The following is a 20,281-nucleotide window of genomic DNA, read 5'->3' on the forward strand; positions in this document are numbered from 1 at the left end:
GGTGCTTCAGTGTTTATATAGCATCAGACTTCTAGCTACTGAGGGGTGTTAGTACAAAAAACTTGAAGAGCCCACGAAGTAAAGCAGTCCCAGACCAATGCAGGTATTTAATAGATGCAGTAGAGATTGCAATTTCAGAATTGGTAATCTAAATACTAACTAAATTTCAGTGTACGTAGCTTCTTTGAGTCTGAGTCTTCAGTCTCTCCTAGGATCATGCTAGGAGATAGTAAGATTTAGTGTATTCAAGCCTGAGTGAAAAGTAAACAAAAGTGGTTAAGCAAATGAGCAGTACTTTTAGACTATCTGTATGCAGGAAAACAGAAGAAACAGTTATTATATGGCTTAGAATTTCTCTGTGCTTTCTGATACTTGTCATAATATTTGTTAAAAAATGACCAAGAATAACAAGGATTCAGAAGCAGATGTCAGCTGAAGAACAGATTTGAGTCGTAGAGCAAATGTTGGTGTTAAGTATTTCACATTGAAATTCCGGTAAAGTGGCTTAAAAGAAAAGTTTATTCAGTTGTTACAGTAAGTGTGATATGCACATTCATTTTGTAGATTGCTATTTCAGGAAGACAGTCTTTGGAAAACAACACGACTAGTCCAGTTCTTGTGCTCAAGCAATTCCTTGCTGCCTTTAATAACCATTAGCCACCTGTAAAGATTAAAACAGCTCTTGTTCACGTATAGTTCATGAAAGGTCCCAAAGTTGTATGGAAGAAGAGTGTTTTCAAGGGTATTCAAATGATTTCTTAATGGCTGAACCATAAGCTGATTTGAAAGGTTTATGTTAGTGTTATTTCACGTATGGAGTATTAAATTTTAAACTGAATTCAGAAGGAATGCTTGAAAGCAAGTGAGAAAGCTGTGCTATGATAGTACGTGATATGGTATGTTTCTGTTTTCCTTGAGGAAAGCAATGAAACACATACATTTAGTAGGCTACTTTTCAAGTTAGAGTTTTGCAATGTCTGTAGTAATTTTGCCAAGGAAGATACAGATTTTTTTAAAAACCCAAAAAACGAGCCTCAGTCATCTTACAGCAGCAGCTACTGGGTTGGTAAAGGAGCAAAGGAAAATTTGCCCTTACGTGTGTTAGGTGATATAAGGCTAAGTGAAAATACAAAGTAACAAATTAAGAAAAATAAAAAGCATAACTTCTCTGTGCATTAAACCATCAGTGTTAAGTGATATGTCTTGTTCTTTGAACAAAAGTATCTTTTCATGCTTTCAGGAAAGAATTTTATCACAAGGAACCACCAGCACTATCAGAATCCTGGTAATGGCTCCGCTGCTCAGCCTCCTGGGAGCTTTGACCTGAGTAATATGCAGCCAAACATGACATCGCTGCCACAAACACAAGTTTGTGAGAGAGAGCTATGTGCTGAAGGAGAAGCAGCTGTTGCCAGGGAATTTATGAGTAAGTGTTTTTTTAGCAGTCTGGAAAACCTAATGGTGGATGCAAGGGCTATACAAGAAATATGAAAGGAAAAAGAAAAGTAGGTGGCATGGAATTGATTTGTGTGTGGGAGGGAAAGAGTGCTGGGGAAACATTATTATACTCCTGAGGGTTTAGATTGATCTAAGTGACCCAATAGCAGCATTTTTCAGAGCTCAATATGCTCAGCTCTCCTGTGTCCGAATTAGAAACATTTTGCTATTTTGGTATAGTTAACAAGATAACTTCATATCATTTTGAGTACTCAATTAAATGTCTCAAAAAATAATAGTATGGAGAAATGTCTTCTGGATTTAGATGGAGAAATATGATACATAAGCATTTCTAAATAATCTTGTGTAATCCAATTGAAAGGGTAGTGTGGAAATGCTTCTGAAGATGCTCTGACCTTTGTGTAGTTGACCAAGCTTGTAACTTTGTGTTTTCAGTATTACATTTTTACATTGATTGCACATTAAACCCTATCTGTAATACTTGTATGATTTGAACAGTGCCTATTGCACTTCATTTGGTATTTTTGCCTCTACTGCCTGTGATTACAGTACGGAGGGATGACCCTGACTCACCACAGTGCAAAGTTAGAGTGACCGGCTCAAACCTCAGTGCCAGATAATACTGCACTGCCAAGGATACCAGCACTGAGCCAGGTCTGATGTGGGAGGCAGTAAGACAGAAAACTGAAGTGAATCTAGGCTTTGTTGGTCATTGTAAACTAAAAGTGCATCCACATTTTAAAGCAATTCTTAATGCTTCTGTACATAGGCCCTACAGCTACCTTGCAAAGAATTAAGCTGAAAAACCTCTGGAGAAAATATTGAGTTTTGGGTTTTTTTGGGTTATTTTTGGGGGGTTTTTTTTGTTTTTTTTTTTTTTTGGGGGGGGGGGGTTGTTTGTTTGTTTTTTTAAGAGGAGCAAACAGGCTTAGTATCTTAAATGGCAGGGCAGAATATTTGGAGGAAGGTGGTCTTTAAAGTTACAAAAAATAGATGGTGTAGTAGATTGCTAGATTTATTTATATCAAAAATCCCAGATTGAACTGCTCTTTGATATTACTTGAAAAGTAACAAAGACTATGGTTTATAGAAGTTATGTATCTCTGCTGAACAAATGAACAGCCACATTGACATTTTCTCAAATATGCCTACTATTTGTGTTCTGCTTGCCAAAATAATGGTCTTGTAGCGTCTATGGTCATTGTCACCCTACCATCTAGGTGCTCAGTCCTGAATGGAAATACTTACAGCAAGAGTGCTGAGTTACAGTGTAGCAAAAGTAACCATTAACAGACAGAGGAGGTAATGCAAAATTAAAGACACATGTTATAATAAAAATTAATAAGCTGTAAATTTGTTCCATATATAACTTTTTGTTCATACCTACTATAATTACTCTGTCAATTGAAGGAAAAAGCTGCTGAACATGCAGTATAATACATAAAAATTTATCCACCCTCTCAGTTTTGACATCTCTGCCTTGTGGATCTCAAATCTTTTGTGAAGGTCTGAGTGAAAGCTTCTCAAGTTTCACAGTCTGACCAAATTTATTAAAATAAACTGTAAAAAGCAAACTCCTATTTCAGAAGGAGGTTTCTTTGCAAGCATATCAGGATGAGTGCTTCAATAAGTCTCTTACATGAAATTTTGTAAGCACTGTGAGAAGGCCTGCAACCCATAGATGGATTTACTGCATTTGTTTGCCCTCTAGTTCTGTTTCCAAAGAATTAGGCACACACACAATGCCACCACTGTTTTACTTTGTGCTAAATAAAATATGAAGGTAAAGCTCAGCTGCATAAGTTGGCTTTAAACTAGTTTACTTTGTGGACTTTACTAGTCCTGGAAAATGATAGAAGGGTAATTAATTTCAGTTTTCTTGATAGTCAGTTGTCCTGTCTTGTACACCAGTACAAAGTTGTGATGCTGAAATGGCTGACTTAACAGGAGAGCATTTAAATCCACGCGAATCATTCCAGTTAAATGAAACTTAGCTCTTATATGTGTCAGTACCTAAACAAGTGTAAAATCAAGCTACCAAATAACACTGCAGGTGCATATTTGCAACAGTCTTCCATTATACATTAAATTGTAAACTTTTCAGGACAGGGATCTCATATGCATGTTTGAACCATTGAAGAGACTTTGTAACATAATCCAAACAACACATCTAGCCCATTACAAAATAATGTATTTTGTGCTGTACTGTACTCCACATCAGAACCCTGCGTTCTGGTTAGGCTCAGACAGTTATGTCAGAAACTACTTTCACTAGAAAACTTTACTATTCTCTTCTTTGTGTTTTTGAAGGAAAGCAGGAAAAGATTATGAGTAACATTAGTGGTTGAAAAGTCAAGATGTAAACTGAGAACCCCAAGTGTATTATTTCTAACAAAAATAGCATGACTTAAGGAAGTTGATACTGTATATCTGAATTTTTTGGACTGGGTATTACTGAGGTAGTAGCTTATCATACTATTAATAACGGCGACAGTGATGTGAAAGAGAAGTACTTGAAATATTTAAAAACCCCCAGTGAACAAATCATATACAAACAAAAACCAAAACCCTGACATCTCGTATGTATTTTTTCTTCCTTACCTATAGTAGAATATTCATCAACTACACTATGTCCTGATTTATGTGACTCTAAGAGACTCTAAAAGGAGATGAACTATATATTCTTTGTATTTTGTACTTGGGAAGAAAAGTGAGATTGTAGACAAAAATGTCTATCCACTATATTTTTCCATCTCAGGGGTATTTCAAGGTGCAACTATTACACTGTTCTCTCTTCTTTATGGCTTACAGACAAAATACTTGAAAGTGCTTTTCAGTATTGTAAAGTTCCAGGCATTTGCTTTAGGTGCTTACATGCTTTACAAAGAAGTGCACAGTTCTGTCTGCAGAATTTACAAAGCAGTATTTTCCAGTAACTACATACCTTGGCTAAGGTATAGGCTTCCTTCATCTTGCTTTCCAAAATCCTCTACCTGCTGTTATTTGACTGTCAGTAGGGTACGAGGTAGTATGTCACATGATTGATTCAGATTTGAGCTGAAGTTTGAATCTGAATGTGGCTAGCAAGAGACAAACAAAAATAACTTTTCAGAGGGCCAAAAATTGTGGGTAGGCAGAGGGGGCTGGGGAAAGAAACAACTATCAGGGACTGCATGCCATGGAAACCAATTCTAGGTATCTAATGTCTGTATTTCTTAACTGTAAGCCAGATTTTTCTGAAATTGGAAAATTACTTCAGAAGAAACCAGATGATACTGTGATTGCACAGAATCATAGGCTAATGTAGGTTCACTGGGACCTTTGGAGATCTTCAGTCCAACCTTCTGTTCAAAGTAGGATGAGTTTCCAAATTAGATAAGGTTTCTTGATGCCTTGTCCAGGCAAATTCTGCATATTTTCAGGGATGGGTATTCCTGTGCTTAACCATGCTCAGGATGAATTTTTCCCCAATATCAAGTTGGAAACTTGTTAAAACTTTTGTCCCTTTTTTGAATACAGAAACTATGTTCCTCTAAGAAGACCAGCTTCTTAGCTGGACTACTTAAAACTGACTCCTAGCTGAGTGCTTTGAACATTAGTTTTCTGGACTTTTTACTTTGTGAAACAAGTGGAAAAAGCATCCTTTGATAACAGACCCATCTTCTTAATCAGCTGCACTATAGCATTTTCTACTGCTTTGGTGGTCCTGTGGAGACTGAGAGAAGATTGAGACAAACAGAACTGTTGTAGATTATCTTCCTGAAACACGTCTTTCCTTGTCTTACTTATGAAAGCAATAAATGCAAGGCAGTGTGAGACATATCAGCCTTAAGAACCTCAAGAGGCACTGGCTTCTGCTGCTTTGCTTTAGACAGACAAGACAGACTGTTTTGACCTCACATTGGTATATGAAGTGAAAATATTTAGATTACCTGATGATTTTATCTTGAAAAGTGTTCAAATTTTATCACTTTTTTATCTGGTTGGTGTTTTTTTTTTTCAGGAATCACTTTTAACTAAGTTACAACAAAGCTTTTAAACAAAACAATTCATTTTTTCAAACGCCGTGTGATAATAGTGTAGGAGAAGGCTCTAGAAGTTGTTCTGAGGTTGTACATAAAACCCCTGAAAAACAGCCACTATAGATTTTACCAGTGCATGAAAAACAGGAGCTGTTGGTTTTTCAAAGGGCTTTTCTGACCTGAACTGAAACTTGATTTATAATTAGTCTTCTGCTTCTTCCAACCTGCATTTCAGTCTGCTATAAACTGCAAGAATTTTAAAGTGTTCTGGTTTTAATGACCCAGTTTTGGAGCTGGAATTTTTTTATGCACTATCTTGGCACATTAATTTCAGGTTTTCTAAAATAGTTAGAAATTATTTTAGAGAACCATTTTCCTTTCAAATGAGTATACAAGTTAATCATTATATAATCAAGTGTACAACAATATCATAATAGTTTAAAAAGAAAGAATCATATGCTGGGAACCTCCACCCTCCTAGTCATACCAAGAAATTGTCTCCTACAATTATTTTTAAAGCAATCTTTGGGTCTTTTAATAATGGATATTAGTATATACTTTTGTTGATGTTGAGTTCAAAATCATTGATATTTAAATACAGTGATGGACTTAACTGAGAAACTGAACGGTCATCTGGATAGCTGTGTAAAAATATTTTTAATAGAAAAAATATTTTTAATAAGAAAAATGGAACCAGCCATTTTGTTTTGTTTTAGAAGTACTTATTTTATTTTATTTATTTATAAATTCAGTCTTGAAGATAGATTCTTTTTTGAGAGGATGTGCACAGTTCTTGGTTAGTATTGGCATGTATGTCAATTATACTTCTCTCACCTTTTGGGGAAAAGATAATTTTACATTTGTAGCAAAAAACAGTACTAAGATTTAAATTGTCATTTTGTTTCTCTGAGTGACTATTGAAACATTGCTGGATTTCTACAATACATTGGCAGGCTTGACTTGGCCACATTGTTAAATAAATAATGTAACAGTATCTTGATGCACCAATCCAAGGTACCTGAAAAATAATAATTCAGTATATGTCACATAATAAGCATTTGTTACTGTGTAACAGCCATATACCCCAGGATATGTAGGAGAAGAAACAGTTACTATATAAGATCATGATGTAGGCAGAAGGTTAGTGGAAAATAATATATTCATATCACTTTTCTGGGTAATGCTCTAAAAAAGCCTATAAAGCAAGATTTCTGTTGTACATTTTTCAGACATTTAGAAACAGATGAACTATTAACTGTGTGTCTTGAAAAAGCGTAACATCTTTGGGTTCATTTGTGGGAATAGTACTTCTACCATATGAAGCGTAAAGTAATGTAAGAATTCAGCATGAGCCTTAAAACTGATGCTTTAGAGTAAAAGGCATGAATACTTGGTCTCTAATCATACCTGCAAGTCCTTTTATTATGCAGACACAGTGCAACAAGAAAGGCCACTGTTATGGAGTCATTCAAAGGAAGAATGATTCTCAACACCTAATATTTTTTTCTGCTTGATGACATTGCTTTTACCAATATCACTGGATACATAAAAAAAACTTCAACTTCCAAGGAATACTATCTGTTTCTTTCTCAAATATGCAGTTTTATCTAGAAGGAATGGAATAAAATAATGAATTGTGAAAGTATGAATTAAATTCCACATTACTGCTATACAGATTTCACTTATATGCAGATGATGAACTAAACCTATAGATCATCCATGATGAGTCATGCCTGATATGTGAAGAAACCATAAGCTAAGGTACTGTCAGGAGGTGCTCTATGTCCTTCTGGCATTGTTATAGCAGTTCTGTGAATTATCTGGTCATTATAATCCATTAAGGAGCTTCCAAACTGAAATTATTTATTTATTATTATGATGCTATGAATAACCTTTGATAATTTTTTTCAAAGGTCCATAATTCCAATGCAAAAAATGCAGTGTGTCATGATTTAGGTCACTTGATAGATTAATTATTGGGAAAACGTACTTTCAACACTGGGACAGAAATGAACACAAAGGATCACAATGCAGTTAGTCAAAATTCCTGCTAGCCTGTATCTTGTAGTGGGTGAACACCACTTTAACTTTAGGTGTCTGATGACATGATTGATCTGTTCATTAGAAGAAGATCTCTCCTTACTGATGGGTTGTAAGGACAGACACTATGGACTTCAGCATTTACAAGAGAAGAAAAGAATTGGCATCTATATCATACAAAGTGAATCAAGAACTCTGAGGAGACCTGAAAAAAGTGAATGCATTTAGAGGGAAAAAACTACTAAATTACTGGGAAAACATTATGTTTTGTCAGATAAAGTTCTGGTCTTACAATGGCAATCTGTCCACACATGTCTTCTTCCAAAATACCAGGTCTCGACCAGCTTTTCTTTCCATTTGATAGGTCATGAATACAAATTTTTAAAAACCTGAAGAACCCAAAAGGCACTTACTTGCTTTCACTCAAGCCTCAGGAAAATATTAAGTAAAGTTTCTGTCTGTAACAGAAACCATTGATACATTCTAATCTTAGGAGAGAATAAGAGTTATATGTACCAGGCCGTGTGTCTGGATTAAAGGGAAATAAGGCATAGGAAAACTTTAGTTTCAGGCTAAACTAGTCAAAAGCTCCTATTCCGCTGACTGAGATTTCTTATTTTTTCCTTAATAATTGTAGAATATAATGAACCAGTACCATATTGAACTGCCCTGGTGAACCTTTCAGCTTAGTTATTAAATTTCAGGTGTTAATCCAGGTAGTGTCCAGGTTTAATGTAATAGGTAAAAGGAACACTTAATGTGAAAGAAAAAGTTATTTTCAAAATTATTACTAGCATGGGCAGCATCATTGTGCCTCAGTCCAGTAGGAGCCTTTTTTTAAAGATTCAGAAGGCCCAAAAATGTTGTTTATATGAAGTGCTGGCTGTCATTTCTGAGGCCTTACTTGGTCTAAATAGACAATGCCTGTTGGAACCCTTGGATTGTGACTGATCTTTTCTAAGTTCTTGAGGGGAGTGTGGATGAGGCCCAAGAAACTTGAAGGCACTTAAGACAGATTTTTGTTCTATTAATATTCTGCTGTGGCAGTTTAGATCAAATACTGTCACCTTTAAATGTGTTGTTCTTAGATCTTCTCTTTGCTTACGCATTTGTTGCCTGTGTCTAGGCTAGTTGTGCTGAACCAGATCCTTTTGAGTCTCAGAAGAGTAAAATCTCCTGTGGCTTTGCCAGATACTGCAAATCAGTTAATCTTTCCCTCAGATCTGATAATCATCATTACCTGTCTTATAGAAGCATTGAAACTGCATTTACTGATGCTTGTAAATTTACTCAAATATGTTGCCTAAATTACAAGAGCACTTAAATTCTTTTACAGATAATTTACACCAGTAAGATAATTGTAAAATACGTAACCCAGTTTTTGGATAGTTCCCATACCTTCTTGCTTGGAAAAAATAAGGTAGATACTATTGAGATTTTTAAGGCCTGGTCTTTCAGGAGCTATTTGAGTGATCAGAAAATGCACTGAAGTGCATCAGAAACTCTGCACTGAAGTGACAATTTCCTCTTCACTGACTAACCCGTATGCAACTGGAGATTATAGTCTGTCTGACATTCATGCAGTTGTACCATTAATGGAAATTCTCCTTAAATACAATTTTCAGATTCTTAGCAGCCACAGCAGACAAGCACTGGTAGAGATGCAACAAAATGGAAACACAAGTTGAAAATATTTAGAGTAGTTTCAAAACTATAAGACTAAAATAGCTGCCTTCAAAGACAGAAGGGATGTTGATAAGCAGGATGGAAAAGCTGTTAAGAGACAACATGTGTTTTCCCCATATTTATTGAAAAAACACCCTCATTCTGATATTGATACTTTATCTTACTGTTCATGAAGATGATAGAAGACTGACAGAATAGGACAGCAAGGGTGGAAAAACAGAGAAAGGCCCTGCTTATGTGTCTAAATTTACTAAGTTTGCTTCTGTACCTGAGGCACTGAGTTTTGGATAACAGTATAGGAAACTTTCTTGGCTGATTACAGCCTCTAAACTGCCAATCTTTTTTAAGAGGATTAGAGTTAACAGTCAACAAAATGCAGGAAGGAAACATCAAAGTGCATATCAGAAGATTAAATATAGTAGCAAAGGGAGAGAGAAAGGGAAGAAAGACTTGAGAAAGAAAAATGCGAAGGAAAAGGAATCATTGCTGTCAGAGGAAGAAACATGGGAACCAAAATACTGATTCATACCTACTGGGGAAAATTACTGTCTGTGGATATTGAAACTTTTTTATCAAACACTGGTGTCAGAACTGAGAAAGGCAGCTTTAGGATGTATAAATTACTGTGGTTTTACTAGATGTTAACTGTTAACTCAGTAATCTAAAATTACTGAGAAGTGGAGAATATAGAGATTAGATGTGTTAATTATTCACTTAGGTAAAGTACTTATGGTGGAATAGTGGTGTTTAATCGACAAAATGTTAATCCAGTAGGTAAAACATAAATTTGACACAAAGAAATCAACAAAGAAAGTTGCTGCTAAAAAAGGTGACTTCAATATATGTATTTGGTCTTATCTCTCTTACACTTCACATTTGAGTTGAGAATTTTTAGTCAGTAAGTTAAATCATTGCAGTACAGAGAAGAGCCTTTCTAAAGTAAGAAAACAGCATCTTTTCAGATGCTATCAATACAGGTGTTAAATTAGTTACAGGCTTTGCAAAGAATTTTCCTTTTACTTGCATACAAAATGTGGAAATTTCAGAACAAAAAAAAAGCACATTTTTTCAACCAACTAGAGCTAGAGCAGGTTGAAGTCATGCCTGTCATGCCATTGTATACTCAGCATTAATTAAATTTTATCATCTCAGTTTCTGCCAGTTTATTTTCTTTTAAAAAAATTGCAGGCATACTTTATGATAATTTTTACCTGAAATTGTCTTTAAAACTATTTTGTGATTTTTTTTTTTTAATCCAAGCATTCCTTGTACCCTTTAAAACATCACTTCTAAATGAGTGTATAAGTTGGCTTCTTCTGGTGTGACTAACTGCTGCTTCATAAGTGTGAGGAGTGGTGTGATGTAACTTTCCACGTTGGTCTAGTGTGCAGCCTGCCCATCTTTGTTGCAGTCAGTGATACGTAAATATATTCCAGACATCAGAGGATACATTTTGTTCCATTATGTACTGTGTTACGTGTACTGAACAGCACTGAGCTTGTAAGACACACAAGACTATTTGCACCTCTGAACACCAACCTCTCTCTTCTAGTAGCAATTTGCTACTTTGCTGGCTTTGGGTGATGTGCTCCTGGAACTCAGGAAATGGCAGGAAAATGGTCACCAAGACATAGAATTAAAAGATCTAACACGTGCATATAGCACTGTTTGTTTTAGCACTGCACCATTGATGTTGTCCATTCAGTGAGTATATTTTTCTTCTTAGAATTGGTGTAGGTGACAGAAATGAAAAGTGGTGGTACCAAAGAAAGACTCTTGGATGGCATGTGATAGCCCAGTAATAAGTACAAGCTAAATGGCCAACTGATATCACTTCAAACCTGTTTTTTCTGCCTTTTGACAAGGATTTATCTTGACTGATCTAATAATCCTGAAATGCTTCTTGAGGATATTTGAATGTTGTTTGGACACAATATTTTGTTGCGGTTTGTTATTTTGGTTTTGTTGTGGGTTTTTATTGTTTTTTTTTTAAACAGAAACCATCTCCACTTTCATGAGAGTTCTCTCTTGACACCATCTGCTATGTGTGACAGTTCTGCCCTCGCTGGCAGTTTTCTGTGTTGGGCTGGTTGTGGCAGCTCAGAAGCTGTGTTACTTTGTGCAAGGATACTGAAGGGAGGAAGTGGGGACGAAAGATGCATGAAAGCAAGTAACTCTGAAATTCCAAGTGCCTTTTGGAATCTGTGGTGTTATGGATCAATGTCTTCTAATATTTCTTACTGGTGGATGTTTACAATGTTACTTTGTTACTGATTTTTAACAGTGAGAAGAGTTCAGCTTCTCCTGTACTGACAAAAGTAATTTAAATTTATGCATTGCAATAGTTAATTCAGTCCAGCAGCTACTCAAATATTGAAAATACCTATAGTTCAGTCATGCAATTCCTTCTGTACATGTCTACACTTTCTTTTTATAAAGTTGTTTCAGGATGGGCATTCTTTGTGAGAGAGATTCCTTATTTTGGGGAAGTACATTGAACATGCCTCTTTTTAGACATATACATTAAATTCAAGCAGTACTGAAGAACAACTACATTTTCCTATTATATAATGGGAAATGTCTGGGATGGCTAGTTTCCTAGGCTAGGCACCAGGAGGTGTGGTGTGGCCCTTGTCTCATTGAAGACTGGGTCTGAGTGAGACATACTGGTAAGGTATCACAAGTCTTACCCCACAAGACTCCTAGGGTACATTACAGACTCTTGAGGATCACTAAGACTTGCAAGATTCTCACAAACTGCAAACATCTTTTTAGGTAATAGTGCCAGTGATTGCTTTCCATTAATCTAATTTACACTCTGTAATTATTTGCATTCATTTTCAACAGGCTCTTCTGTCCAGTTCAACTCAATGGAAAGCCTGACACATTTTCTTCAATTCCATGAGATAGTAATGGCACATAAAGAGGAGTTTCTACCATGCTCTGCAATGGAAAAGCACTGGAGTTTCTATAAAGAATGCAAAGATTTTGGATTCTAAAGACTTCTTGAGTGCTAATACATTTTTCTTTGCCATCACTTATAAGTAAACATTTGAACTTTAGAACTAATTACTTTGCTGCTGTCGTTTTGATAAATCATTTGTCCAGCACTTGGGATGATAGAAAGTTTGTTTGGGTAAGTGAGGAACAGGGAAGTACTTAGTAGCAGGCAAAGATAACTGTCAATGTTTACTCTTGCACTGCAAGATTAAGAAATGGGGAAGTAGATAGGACTTTCACACTGATACTCATTGTGAATTATATTCCAGGTTGATTACTTGATATGTACTTCTAAGTTTTTATTTCAGATTAAAGTAACTGCCCATGCTTGATGGGGCAGGACAGAAACAGACAGGCATCAACACTCACAGTCGCTTCTTACACCTAAACCTGAAACTGCTGTGGCTGAGCATGTGCTATCAGAAATGGCAATGCATGTTTGTGTAGTAACATAAACTGTTAGGTTAGTAAAAAAATCAAGATGAGCAGCCTTGAAAATCATCATCAGCTTTGTTTTATGTGGCATATATATACATAAAAACATTTGAGAAGGGGGCCAGGTGCTCAGAGAGGTTAAAAGAGGAATCGTAGGCATTGGAAGTGCTCAGGAAAATTCCATTCATGTTCGAGCCAAATCTCTCTGATAGGCAGAAAACGTGCTGGCATATGACAGGAAATGCAATTAGCCTGTTTGTGGAACATGAATTTTTACAGGTAACAGCATCTTAGATATTCATCCCAATCTCTGGGAGATTTCTATTTGTTTAAATTTTACAATGTTTGAATCTGCTTTAGCAGCATATTTGTAACAGACTTGACTGTTAAGAGAGTTATCTGCATTCAGCTGATATTCTTGCTCTTTCTTTTTTTGGATTATAAGAAGAGATGGAATAATAGTACCTGCTACTCCTAACTCTAGTGAATAGGATGGGAAGTATCTCCTGTTAATACATAATGTCAGCAAGCTGTTTGGAGTGTGAAGAGCTCTTCTGCAAAGATCTGATTAGTGTCTTAAACAGAAGTTGGTTTAGGGAAGGGAGAGGATTCTGATGTGCAGGGAGCTAGTACTATGCCCTAGAATGCATGAGCAATCATAACCTGATGGGCTGTAAGGATAAAGAAATGCCAATGGCCTGGAAGTCAGAAAAGGTAAAAGCTGCTGAGTGACAGGTGTTTTGTAAAGTCAGTTTTGCAAGAAAGAAAATGGAGTGTTCTCACAACTGCAGCAGCAAAACAAACCTGAAGGCATATTGTTTCAAAGGAAGGGCTCATTCAAATACTGTGCTTTCGCTGAAAAGTAAAAGGCATTTGACTGTTAAAATGACCTCTGAATTACATGTTTGTTTGTACATTTTTCTTTGTTGCAAGATGTCTAATAAAATTAATGTACAAAACCTGGGAGAACTTGACAGCACTATTTTGGTTTATTATATTAATGTGATTACATGACCTAAGGCAATCCTAAGATACAGTGACAGAAAATTGAGTGAGCAAGCTGAGCAAAGAGGTAAAAATGCAAAGTGCTACATGAACACCACTGTCTCTTAAATATGCTGTATGTAAAAGTAATCTACCACTGAGGCTTTTTTCAGTTTTTCAGTTTTATATAAGCATCTTGAGAAAGGCATTAGCTTGTCAACATATGGCTTAATATGACTAACAAATGTAGGATTCTGCTCCCCAGATCTTAAAACTGAATATTCTCTAATCTCCCTGCTGGAATCCTTTGATCTTAATGTGAAGATCCATTAAGAAAGAAAAAGCTTAAACCATCATGTTTTCCCAGTTTAAATTTATGCTTTTTAAAGTGTACTTTTGCATAAAAATATAAGTGGTTGTCACTGGTGAAAGATGGGCAGCTCTTAGTGATGCTAACTGCAGCAGAGTAACAAAGCTTCTACTCACGTGTGGCAGGTCACCCTCCCAGCCCCTTCTGCTGCTTTCATGATTCAGTTCTTTTATTTAGTAGACCTCTTCTGTACTCCTAGGCTGTGAATTTGCACTTACTTCATGTGGTGCAGGATAAAATAAAAAAGGATCTAAAATGCAAATATTAAGACAAAACTCCTGGCATTCTGACTGCTGTTAATATTCACATGGAGAATAAAAGGAGAAAAAGGTGATGCAAGAAGCAAAAAATTCAGATTCACATTTCTGCAGAATTATTTATTTATTTTTTGCTGACATGGAATTAAAAAAAATCAGTGGGGATATTAATACCAGTAAGGAAGAATGCAAGATTCAAAATAAAAGAATGAGGAGGCGATAAGCAGGAGGCAGACAATATTACACAAGATCCATAGATTTTAAGGCCAGCAGGAGCCAGTGTGACCTCCTGAGTAACAGAGGTCGGAGGTCAAGAAGCTCTGTAAGCAAGGGAAACACATGGAGAAGAGGAAAAAAGTAAAGGCAGGTGCAGAGAGAGCTGAAGTCATTCTAAGCAGAGGATCAACACAAAACATTGCACCTTCTTGCCAGGCAAAGCAGAGCAGGTCAGGGAAGAGAATAATGGGAATGAAAGCCAGCCTTGAGAAAGGTATTTACTGTACTCTAAGGCAATACTGCTTGAGTTTTTGATGGTGGAAATGCAGCTAAGGGGGAGGGAGAGGGATGAATAATGTTGCCATAGGAGTTTGGATAAATTCTTGAAGCAGTTGAATTTGGCAAGTGTTTTGTCATGATGACACAAAGACTTTTTTCCCTGGTCTTCAAAGCTTAATACTAAACTGGAGGAAAATACTCTGTTCAAATCAATAGATTGAGCAGCTGCCTACATGAGACTTGGGCCCTTTATTCTTATCACCAGTAGTTAGTTAACTAGTTGGGTAGGAAATGATGTGGGTGATCTGACATTTGAAGTGCTAAGTTACTGGCCATATCAAGAAAAACATGACACAGGAAGGGAGTAAAACATTTCTAAGGAATGGGACTTCAGAACAGGATTCAAATAACTTTTTATGTGATTTTTGTATCTATGTTTTTCTGAGTTATGGATGTGGGGTTTTTTGTTGGGGTGTTTTGTTTTTTTTTTTTGTTTTTTTTTTTTTTTAAACAAAGCTTTGGCTTTGTCTGTGGCAGGAGGTTTTACCATTTACACCAATACTGGTGTTGCAAAGTAGCCTACAGGTGAGTTTCCCAGCATCTGTGGCCTTTTAATTTCATTTACACATTTCTGTGGTGAGAGCTCAAACACCCAGTTACATACAACTTGGTCACAGTGGCTTATGCAATTACCAGCCTTAAGCCGAGCTGTCACAGCGGTACTCAGCTGCAGGGTCAGTGCTACAGCAGCAGACAGATGCTCTCCGGTGCTGTGGCGTCTTCCACATTTCCCACCGAGCCGGTGCACCAAGGGCCCGAGGCTCTCTGCGAGCAGAGCCAACAGCTTGGCCTAACCTTAAAACACCAGCCTTAAGCTGGAAGTGGCTGGGGAGCTGCAGTCTTCCAGTACAGCCGCAGGTTATTTTACTGCTAAATAAAAATATTAAAACGGCCTGAACCAACCTGCTGTAAAGCAGAGGCTTAATGCCAGGGTGCAGCTTATTAGTTCAGAGCTGCAGCTATTGCCGCGCCTCGTACCCACCCGCCCGGGACCGCAGCGGCCTCTTCACGGCTGTGCCCTCCCGGGGCAGCCGAGAAGAGGACAAGAAGCCTAGGCCGGGAACTCGTCCCGAGCCCAGCCCTGACCTGCCCTAGCTCTGTCTTGCCGCCCGGTCGAGCCGGCTGTAGTGTTTGGGAAGCTCCTCGGCCGCTCCGCCCCCGAAGGGCAGTCTTGGGGAAGTCGGTGCCGCGTTTGCCGGAGGGTTCCTCCCGCTCCCAGGTGCTGGCGGGGACCTCACCGTCACCTCCCACTCGTCCTCCTCGTCCTGCCCGCCAGGTTTCGGGGCGGGAGGCTGCCCGTCTTTTTTCCTCCACGTCATGGAGGAAAATGCTGTGCCGCACACACATCACAGCCCCGTGCACACAAGAGCGCCCCTTCGAGCCGAGCAGGGCGCCGGCCCGGGACGGCCGCGATCCGCTCGGGTGAGTGCGCGACCGGCGGGCACGTCCCGGGACAGCGGCAACGAGAGGTCCCGGCCCGCGAAGCCAAGCCCTAACTTCGTGGAGCGGCGCGTGGGGTGGCAGCAGCTCCCGCCCTCCTCCCGGCGGCTTCGCTGTGGGCGCAAATTTGGATGCTCGGCCGTGGCGGCGGAGTTCGGGAGGAGAAGGAGGAAAGGGCGGCACTGTGTGATTCCACGGGAGCGCAGCGGGGCGGCGCTGCGCGGGGGAGAGGGGGCCGGGCCGGGCGCGGCGCTGGGGGCGGCCGGAGCACGAGGAGGAGAGTCGGTGCCGGTGCTGCGGGAGAGCTCCGGTAAGAAGGTGCTGTTTGTCTTAAAAGTTGGCTACGGTGGGATTTTGCGTCTCAGTAACAAGGTACGGATGTCCGGAACCGGCGCACACACCTGCCCGCAGCCCGGCTGGCAGACGGTGCACCCAGATGCCGTAGCCTCGTAACCTTCTCTCCAGAATCAACAGTTACACCAACTTAAAGTAAGGTTTGGTAAGAGGAATCGGGGTTGCTGTGATGTTGGCATTTTTTCGTTTCCCAGTAAATTGTTCACAACGTTCATGCAGCTGTGTTGAAATTTGCCAAGTGCACTTAGTAATTTCTTTAATATGGAAAGATGTTCTTTTTCCTTGTAAAGAAACAGAAAGTAACAATAGCAAGAACCGGTAAGAACTTCTTTTTTCCTCGAAGACAGACAGTAGCATTTTGTCCCTTATTATTGAGTGAACAGATTTACTAATGCCAGAGTAAGGCTTAGAAAAAGAAGATCATACGGGGGACTTGCACTGTGTCCCACCTGAGGATCTACTCTACTGAACATCCTCTGACTCATTCCAAATATCTAATCCATATCTAATATGGGTATAATATCTAATCCAACCTGTTTCATATTGAGATAGGCATGTTTCCTTAATAGTAGCCTTTTTGCATAAATAAATTTCCTTAGTAGTAATCCTTTTGCATTTGGTCGCTTGTGAGAGAAACAGCTGAGGGGTAGAGATGGTAGATAAACTTGCTACTGAAGTGGAGGTGATTAACAAGAAAGAGCGGCTTGCTTCTTTCAGCAAGGGAATTACAACATTCGAGTGACACTGGGAGGCAGAAGATTGAAAACGAGTACAAGACAGTGGGTTTTTACACTATGCTCAAGTGAGTTGTGGCATGTTGCCCCGCACCCCCACACTCCCTAGTCTCTGCAAGTCAGAAAGCTTAAGTAGGTCCAAAAATGACTGGATGAAAGAATTCGATATTTCATAAGAAACAGGCATTTGTAACCTGTCTTTGAAAAATTCTAAGCTGTAAGGAAATGGATCTGGAAACGTGGAGATGTTAAAGAGTATTTGTTCTTTTTCCTGTTTCCAAGCGTCAGCTTTTGACTACTATGAGACAACATCTTGGGCTGGATGGGCTCCATGGATATGATGTGATTGTTCTTTCATGCATATAGCTTTTCTGAGATGGTCATAGAAAGGGAAGTGAAATGCTACAATATTTGTACAACTGTGGTTTCTGGTTTTATGCATCTGATAGTGGTGGGTTTTGGCCCAGTTCTCGTGTATCTTTGTGTATGCTGCCCAGCTGTAAAGGCATTTAAAGATTACCAACAAACCTGGCTAATGCATTTTGACATATGTGTAGTATAAATTAGTAATTCCTAAGGATTATAACTTTCTGAAAAGCAGTAACGGTGATAAGGACTACATTCAAGTTTCAGTTGCTTGGGTTGGCACCACCTCTGTGTGTTATTACACTGGGTATTCAGACCCCCAAGAAAGGGGTTCATGCACTGAAAACTGCATGTGTACCAGGTTCTGTAGGTTTTGTGGTTCATATTTTATGGCCTAATGCATGCTATTTTATGGCCTAATATGTGCAAATTATTCTAGTCAGTCAACAGGCTGGCTGTGACCATCCTATAAGTGCCTTGCTGAGTGGCAGGAGACTGTGTCTGAAATAAGTAGTCCAGGTAAGTTCAGAGGAATTAAGCTTAAAGCATTTACATAGCAGTTACTGCTACAGAGTCATCAGGAGTCATATGGTGACTCCAGCTTTTGAGGTCTTCCAAGAAATATTGATAAAGGAACTAAGAAATGTACCAGATGAGTCACAAAAAGCTCATTTCTGCAACATAAACAGCAGGGTGCTGAATCCAGCAAGGGAGTACATTTTGCGTAATTGTCAACAAGTCAAGCCTCATCAGATGTCTCCCTGAAACACTCGAAGAAGGCTTCACCAGGGTTTGCAGTGTGGCCAAGTGCGAGGCAGAGATCACTCTACTTTTAGTACAAGAGAGACAGCTGTGAAGAAAGAGGAGGTCTTTAATTGCACCATCCCAGATAAAGGCAGGTGATGAGGTCGTTACCAGCCTGTCAGAGATCCACCCGTCCTCCTGCAGCAGGCCCTGTTGTATTATCACTGCTGCATGGCTTGTCTGGTGGATCAAGTAGCTAGAATATGGCCTGTGCAGGATTCCCTGGTGCCAATCAGAGATCTTTTCCTGGACTGACTGTGGAGTGCAGTTGGCCTGTGTGTGTTTTTGCGGTGCATTGTTGTTTGCTGGGGGAGGTCTTTCTGCATGCTTGATTTCCAGGCAGGGAGAAGTCAGCATCCTAAATCTTACACAAAAGATGCATAGCTGTCTGCAGACCTTTTTCAGTTTTGCATGTGCTGGGAGCTTTTGTCTCACAGAAAATGTCCCATTTTCTTAATTTTTTAAAAATCAATTTATAACACATTATATAATTGGCCACAGTGCCCTGCCATCATGCAGAAAAGAGTGACCCAGCTACTGTCTTGCCACATTGCATCTTATACAAACAGAGAGTGCCAATATTAAGTATTAATAGTCCATGTTAAGGAATCTGGATACTGTTATTTGTGTATAATTTCGCAATGCTGGGGACAATGAGCTAAGGCAGGACTGCAGGAGCCCTTGAATCTGTGACACCCAGAGCCCTCTTTGGGGCTTATGACATTCAGCTTAGTTCAGTCACAAAAGTGCAGTTTATAATTCTGTATCATCTGGGAGACTGGTGATGAAGAGGAGGCTGGTGTGTGTATTTTGGTCAAAATGTGGATGGAGAGGAGGACAATGCTACATATGCCTTAGGAATACTGCTGCAGTGCTTTCCTTAAGGGAAAATACCGTGGTAGTTGTTTGTGGTATACACAAATAGTTCAGTATTCAGTTCCTCAAATTTCTTTGTAAGCATCACACACAGAAAAGTTAGGTATAAAAGCCCAGAAATTTATTTATTTATTTATTTTCTTTATTATATGGAAACTTTATATACCATACAAAGTACTTATGTATAGGTGAACTTGCAATGCAGGTCAGCATATCTAAAGAGAATTTCAGGAAGTATCATGAGGACTGTGGTCTCATAACAGTAGCCCAAACTTCTGGCCTTAGCTTAGTGTCAGAGCTATTTTATTTGTGGAGAGAGCAAGGCTTCTGATGCCTGGAGTCTTGGTACCTGAAGTATTAACTGCATCTTAAACTTGGTGAATCTTTTGACAGACTCCTTGTGTTCCAGTGCTTTCCTCCCTCTCCCCAAGTCCTCTTTACTCTGCTGGAGAAGGAAATTAGGTTGCTTTGATGTGATCTGTTCTTTTTATGGTGTTCCTTTCTCCCTGCCTTCTTGGTGCTTAGAAATGCTATGTGAGTAAACAAAAATACAGATAATGCCTTCCTCAGCTTAATAACAATAAAACCTTCCCAACTAACCTGCAAAAAAGCAGAGGCTTATGAGTTCAGAACTGCAGCCACAGCCACCCCTGTTACTTACCTTACCAAGTCTCCATGTTCACTGTTTTTCAGCTAACGTTTTACAATTTTCTTTTGTAATTTGTGCAAGAAATAATGTCATCCCTACTACTTCTGTATGTCCGACTTCAAATGCACGTGAAGCACTGACACTGGTGGAGGCTGTGGGCAGTGGCAGGATGGAGCAGACACTAGGACTTGGTTTGCCCACCGAGCTGGCTGTACACATATTGATCTCCTGGGACAGAGCATCCTAAAGAG

General features: G+C 38.9%; 1 protein-coding gene across 1 annotated transcript in view; it reads left to right on the plus strand.

Moving 5' to 3' along the window:
• Positions 1–12,205, plus strand: part of ANKRD31 (ankyrin repeat domain 31) — a 62,395-nt gene extending 50,190 nt beyond the window's left edge. The window contains exons 25-26 of the mRNA XM_041414597.1: positions 1,241–1,426; positions 12,054–12,205. Coding sequence (XP_041270531.1) covers positions 1,241–1,426; positions 12,054–12,205 — 338 coding nt within the window. The remainder of the gene's footprint in view (positions 1–1,240; positions 1,427–12,053) is intronic.
• Positions 12,206–20,281: the final 8,076 nt, after the last annotated feature.

This window comes from Onychostruthus taczanowskii, unplaced genomic scaffold (genome assembly GCF_017590055.1).
Source record: "Onychostruthus taczanowskii isolate IOZ18803 unplaced genomic scaffold, ASM1759005v1 scaffold46, whole genome shotgun sequence".
NCBI lineage: Eukaryota > Metazoa > Chordata > Aves > Passeriformes > Passeridae > Onychostruthus > Onychostruthus taczanowskii.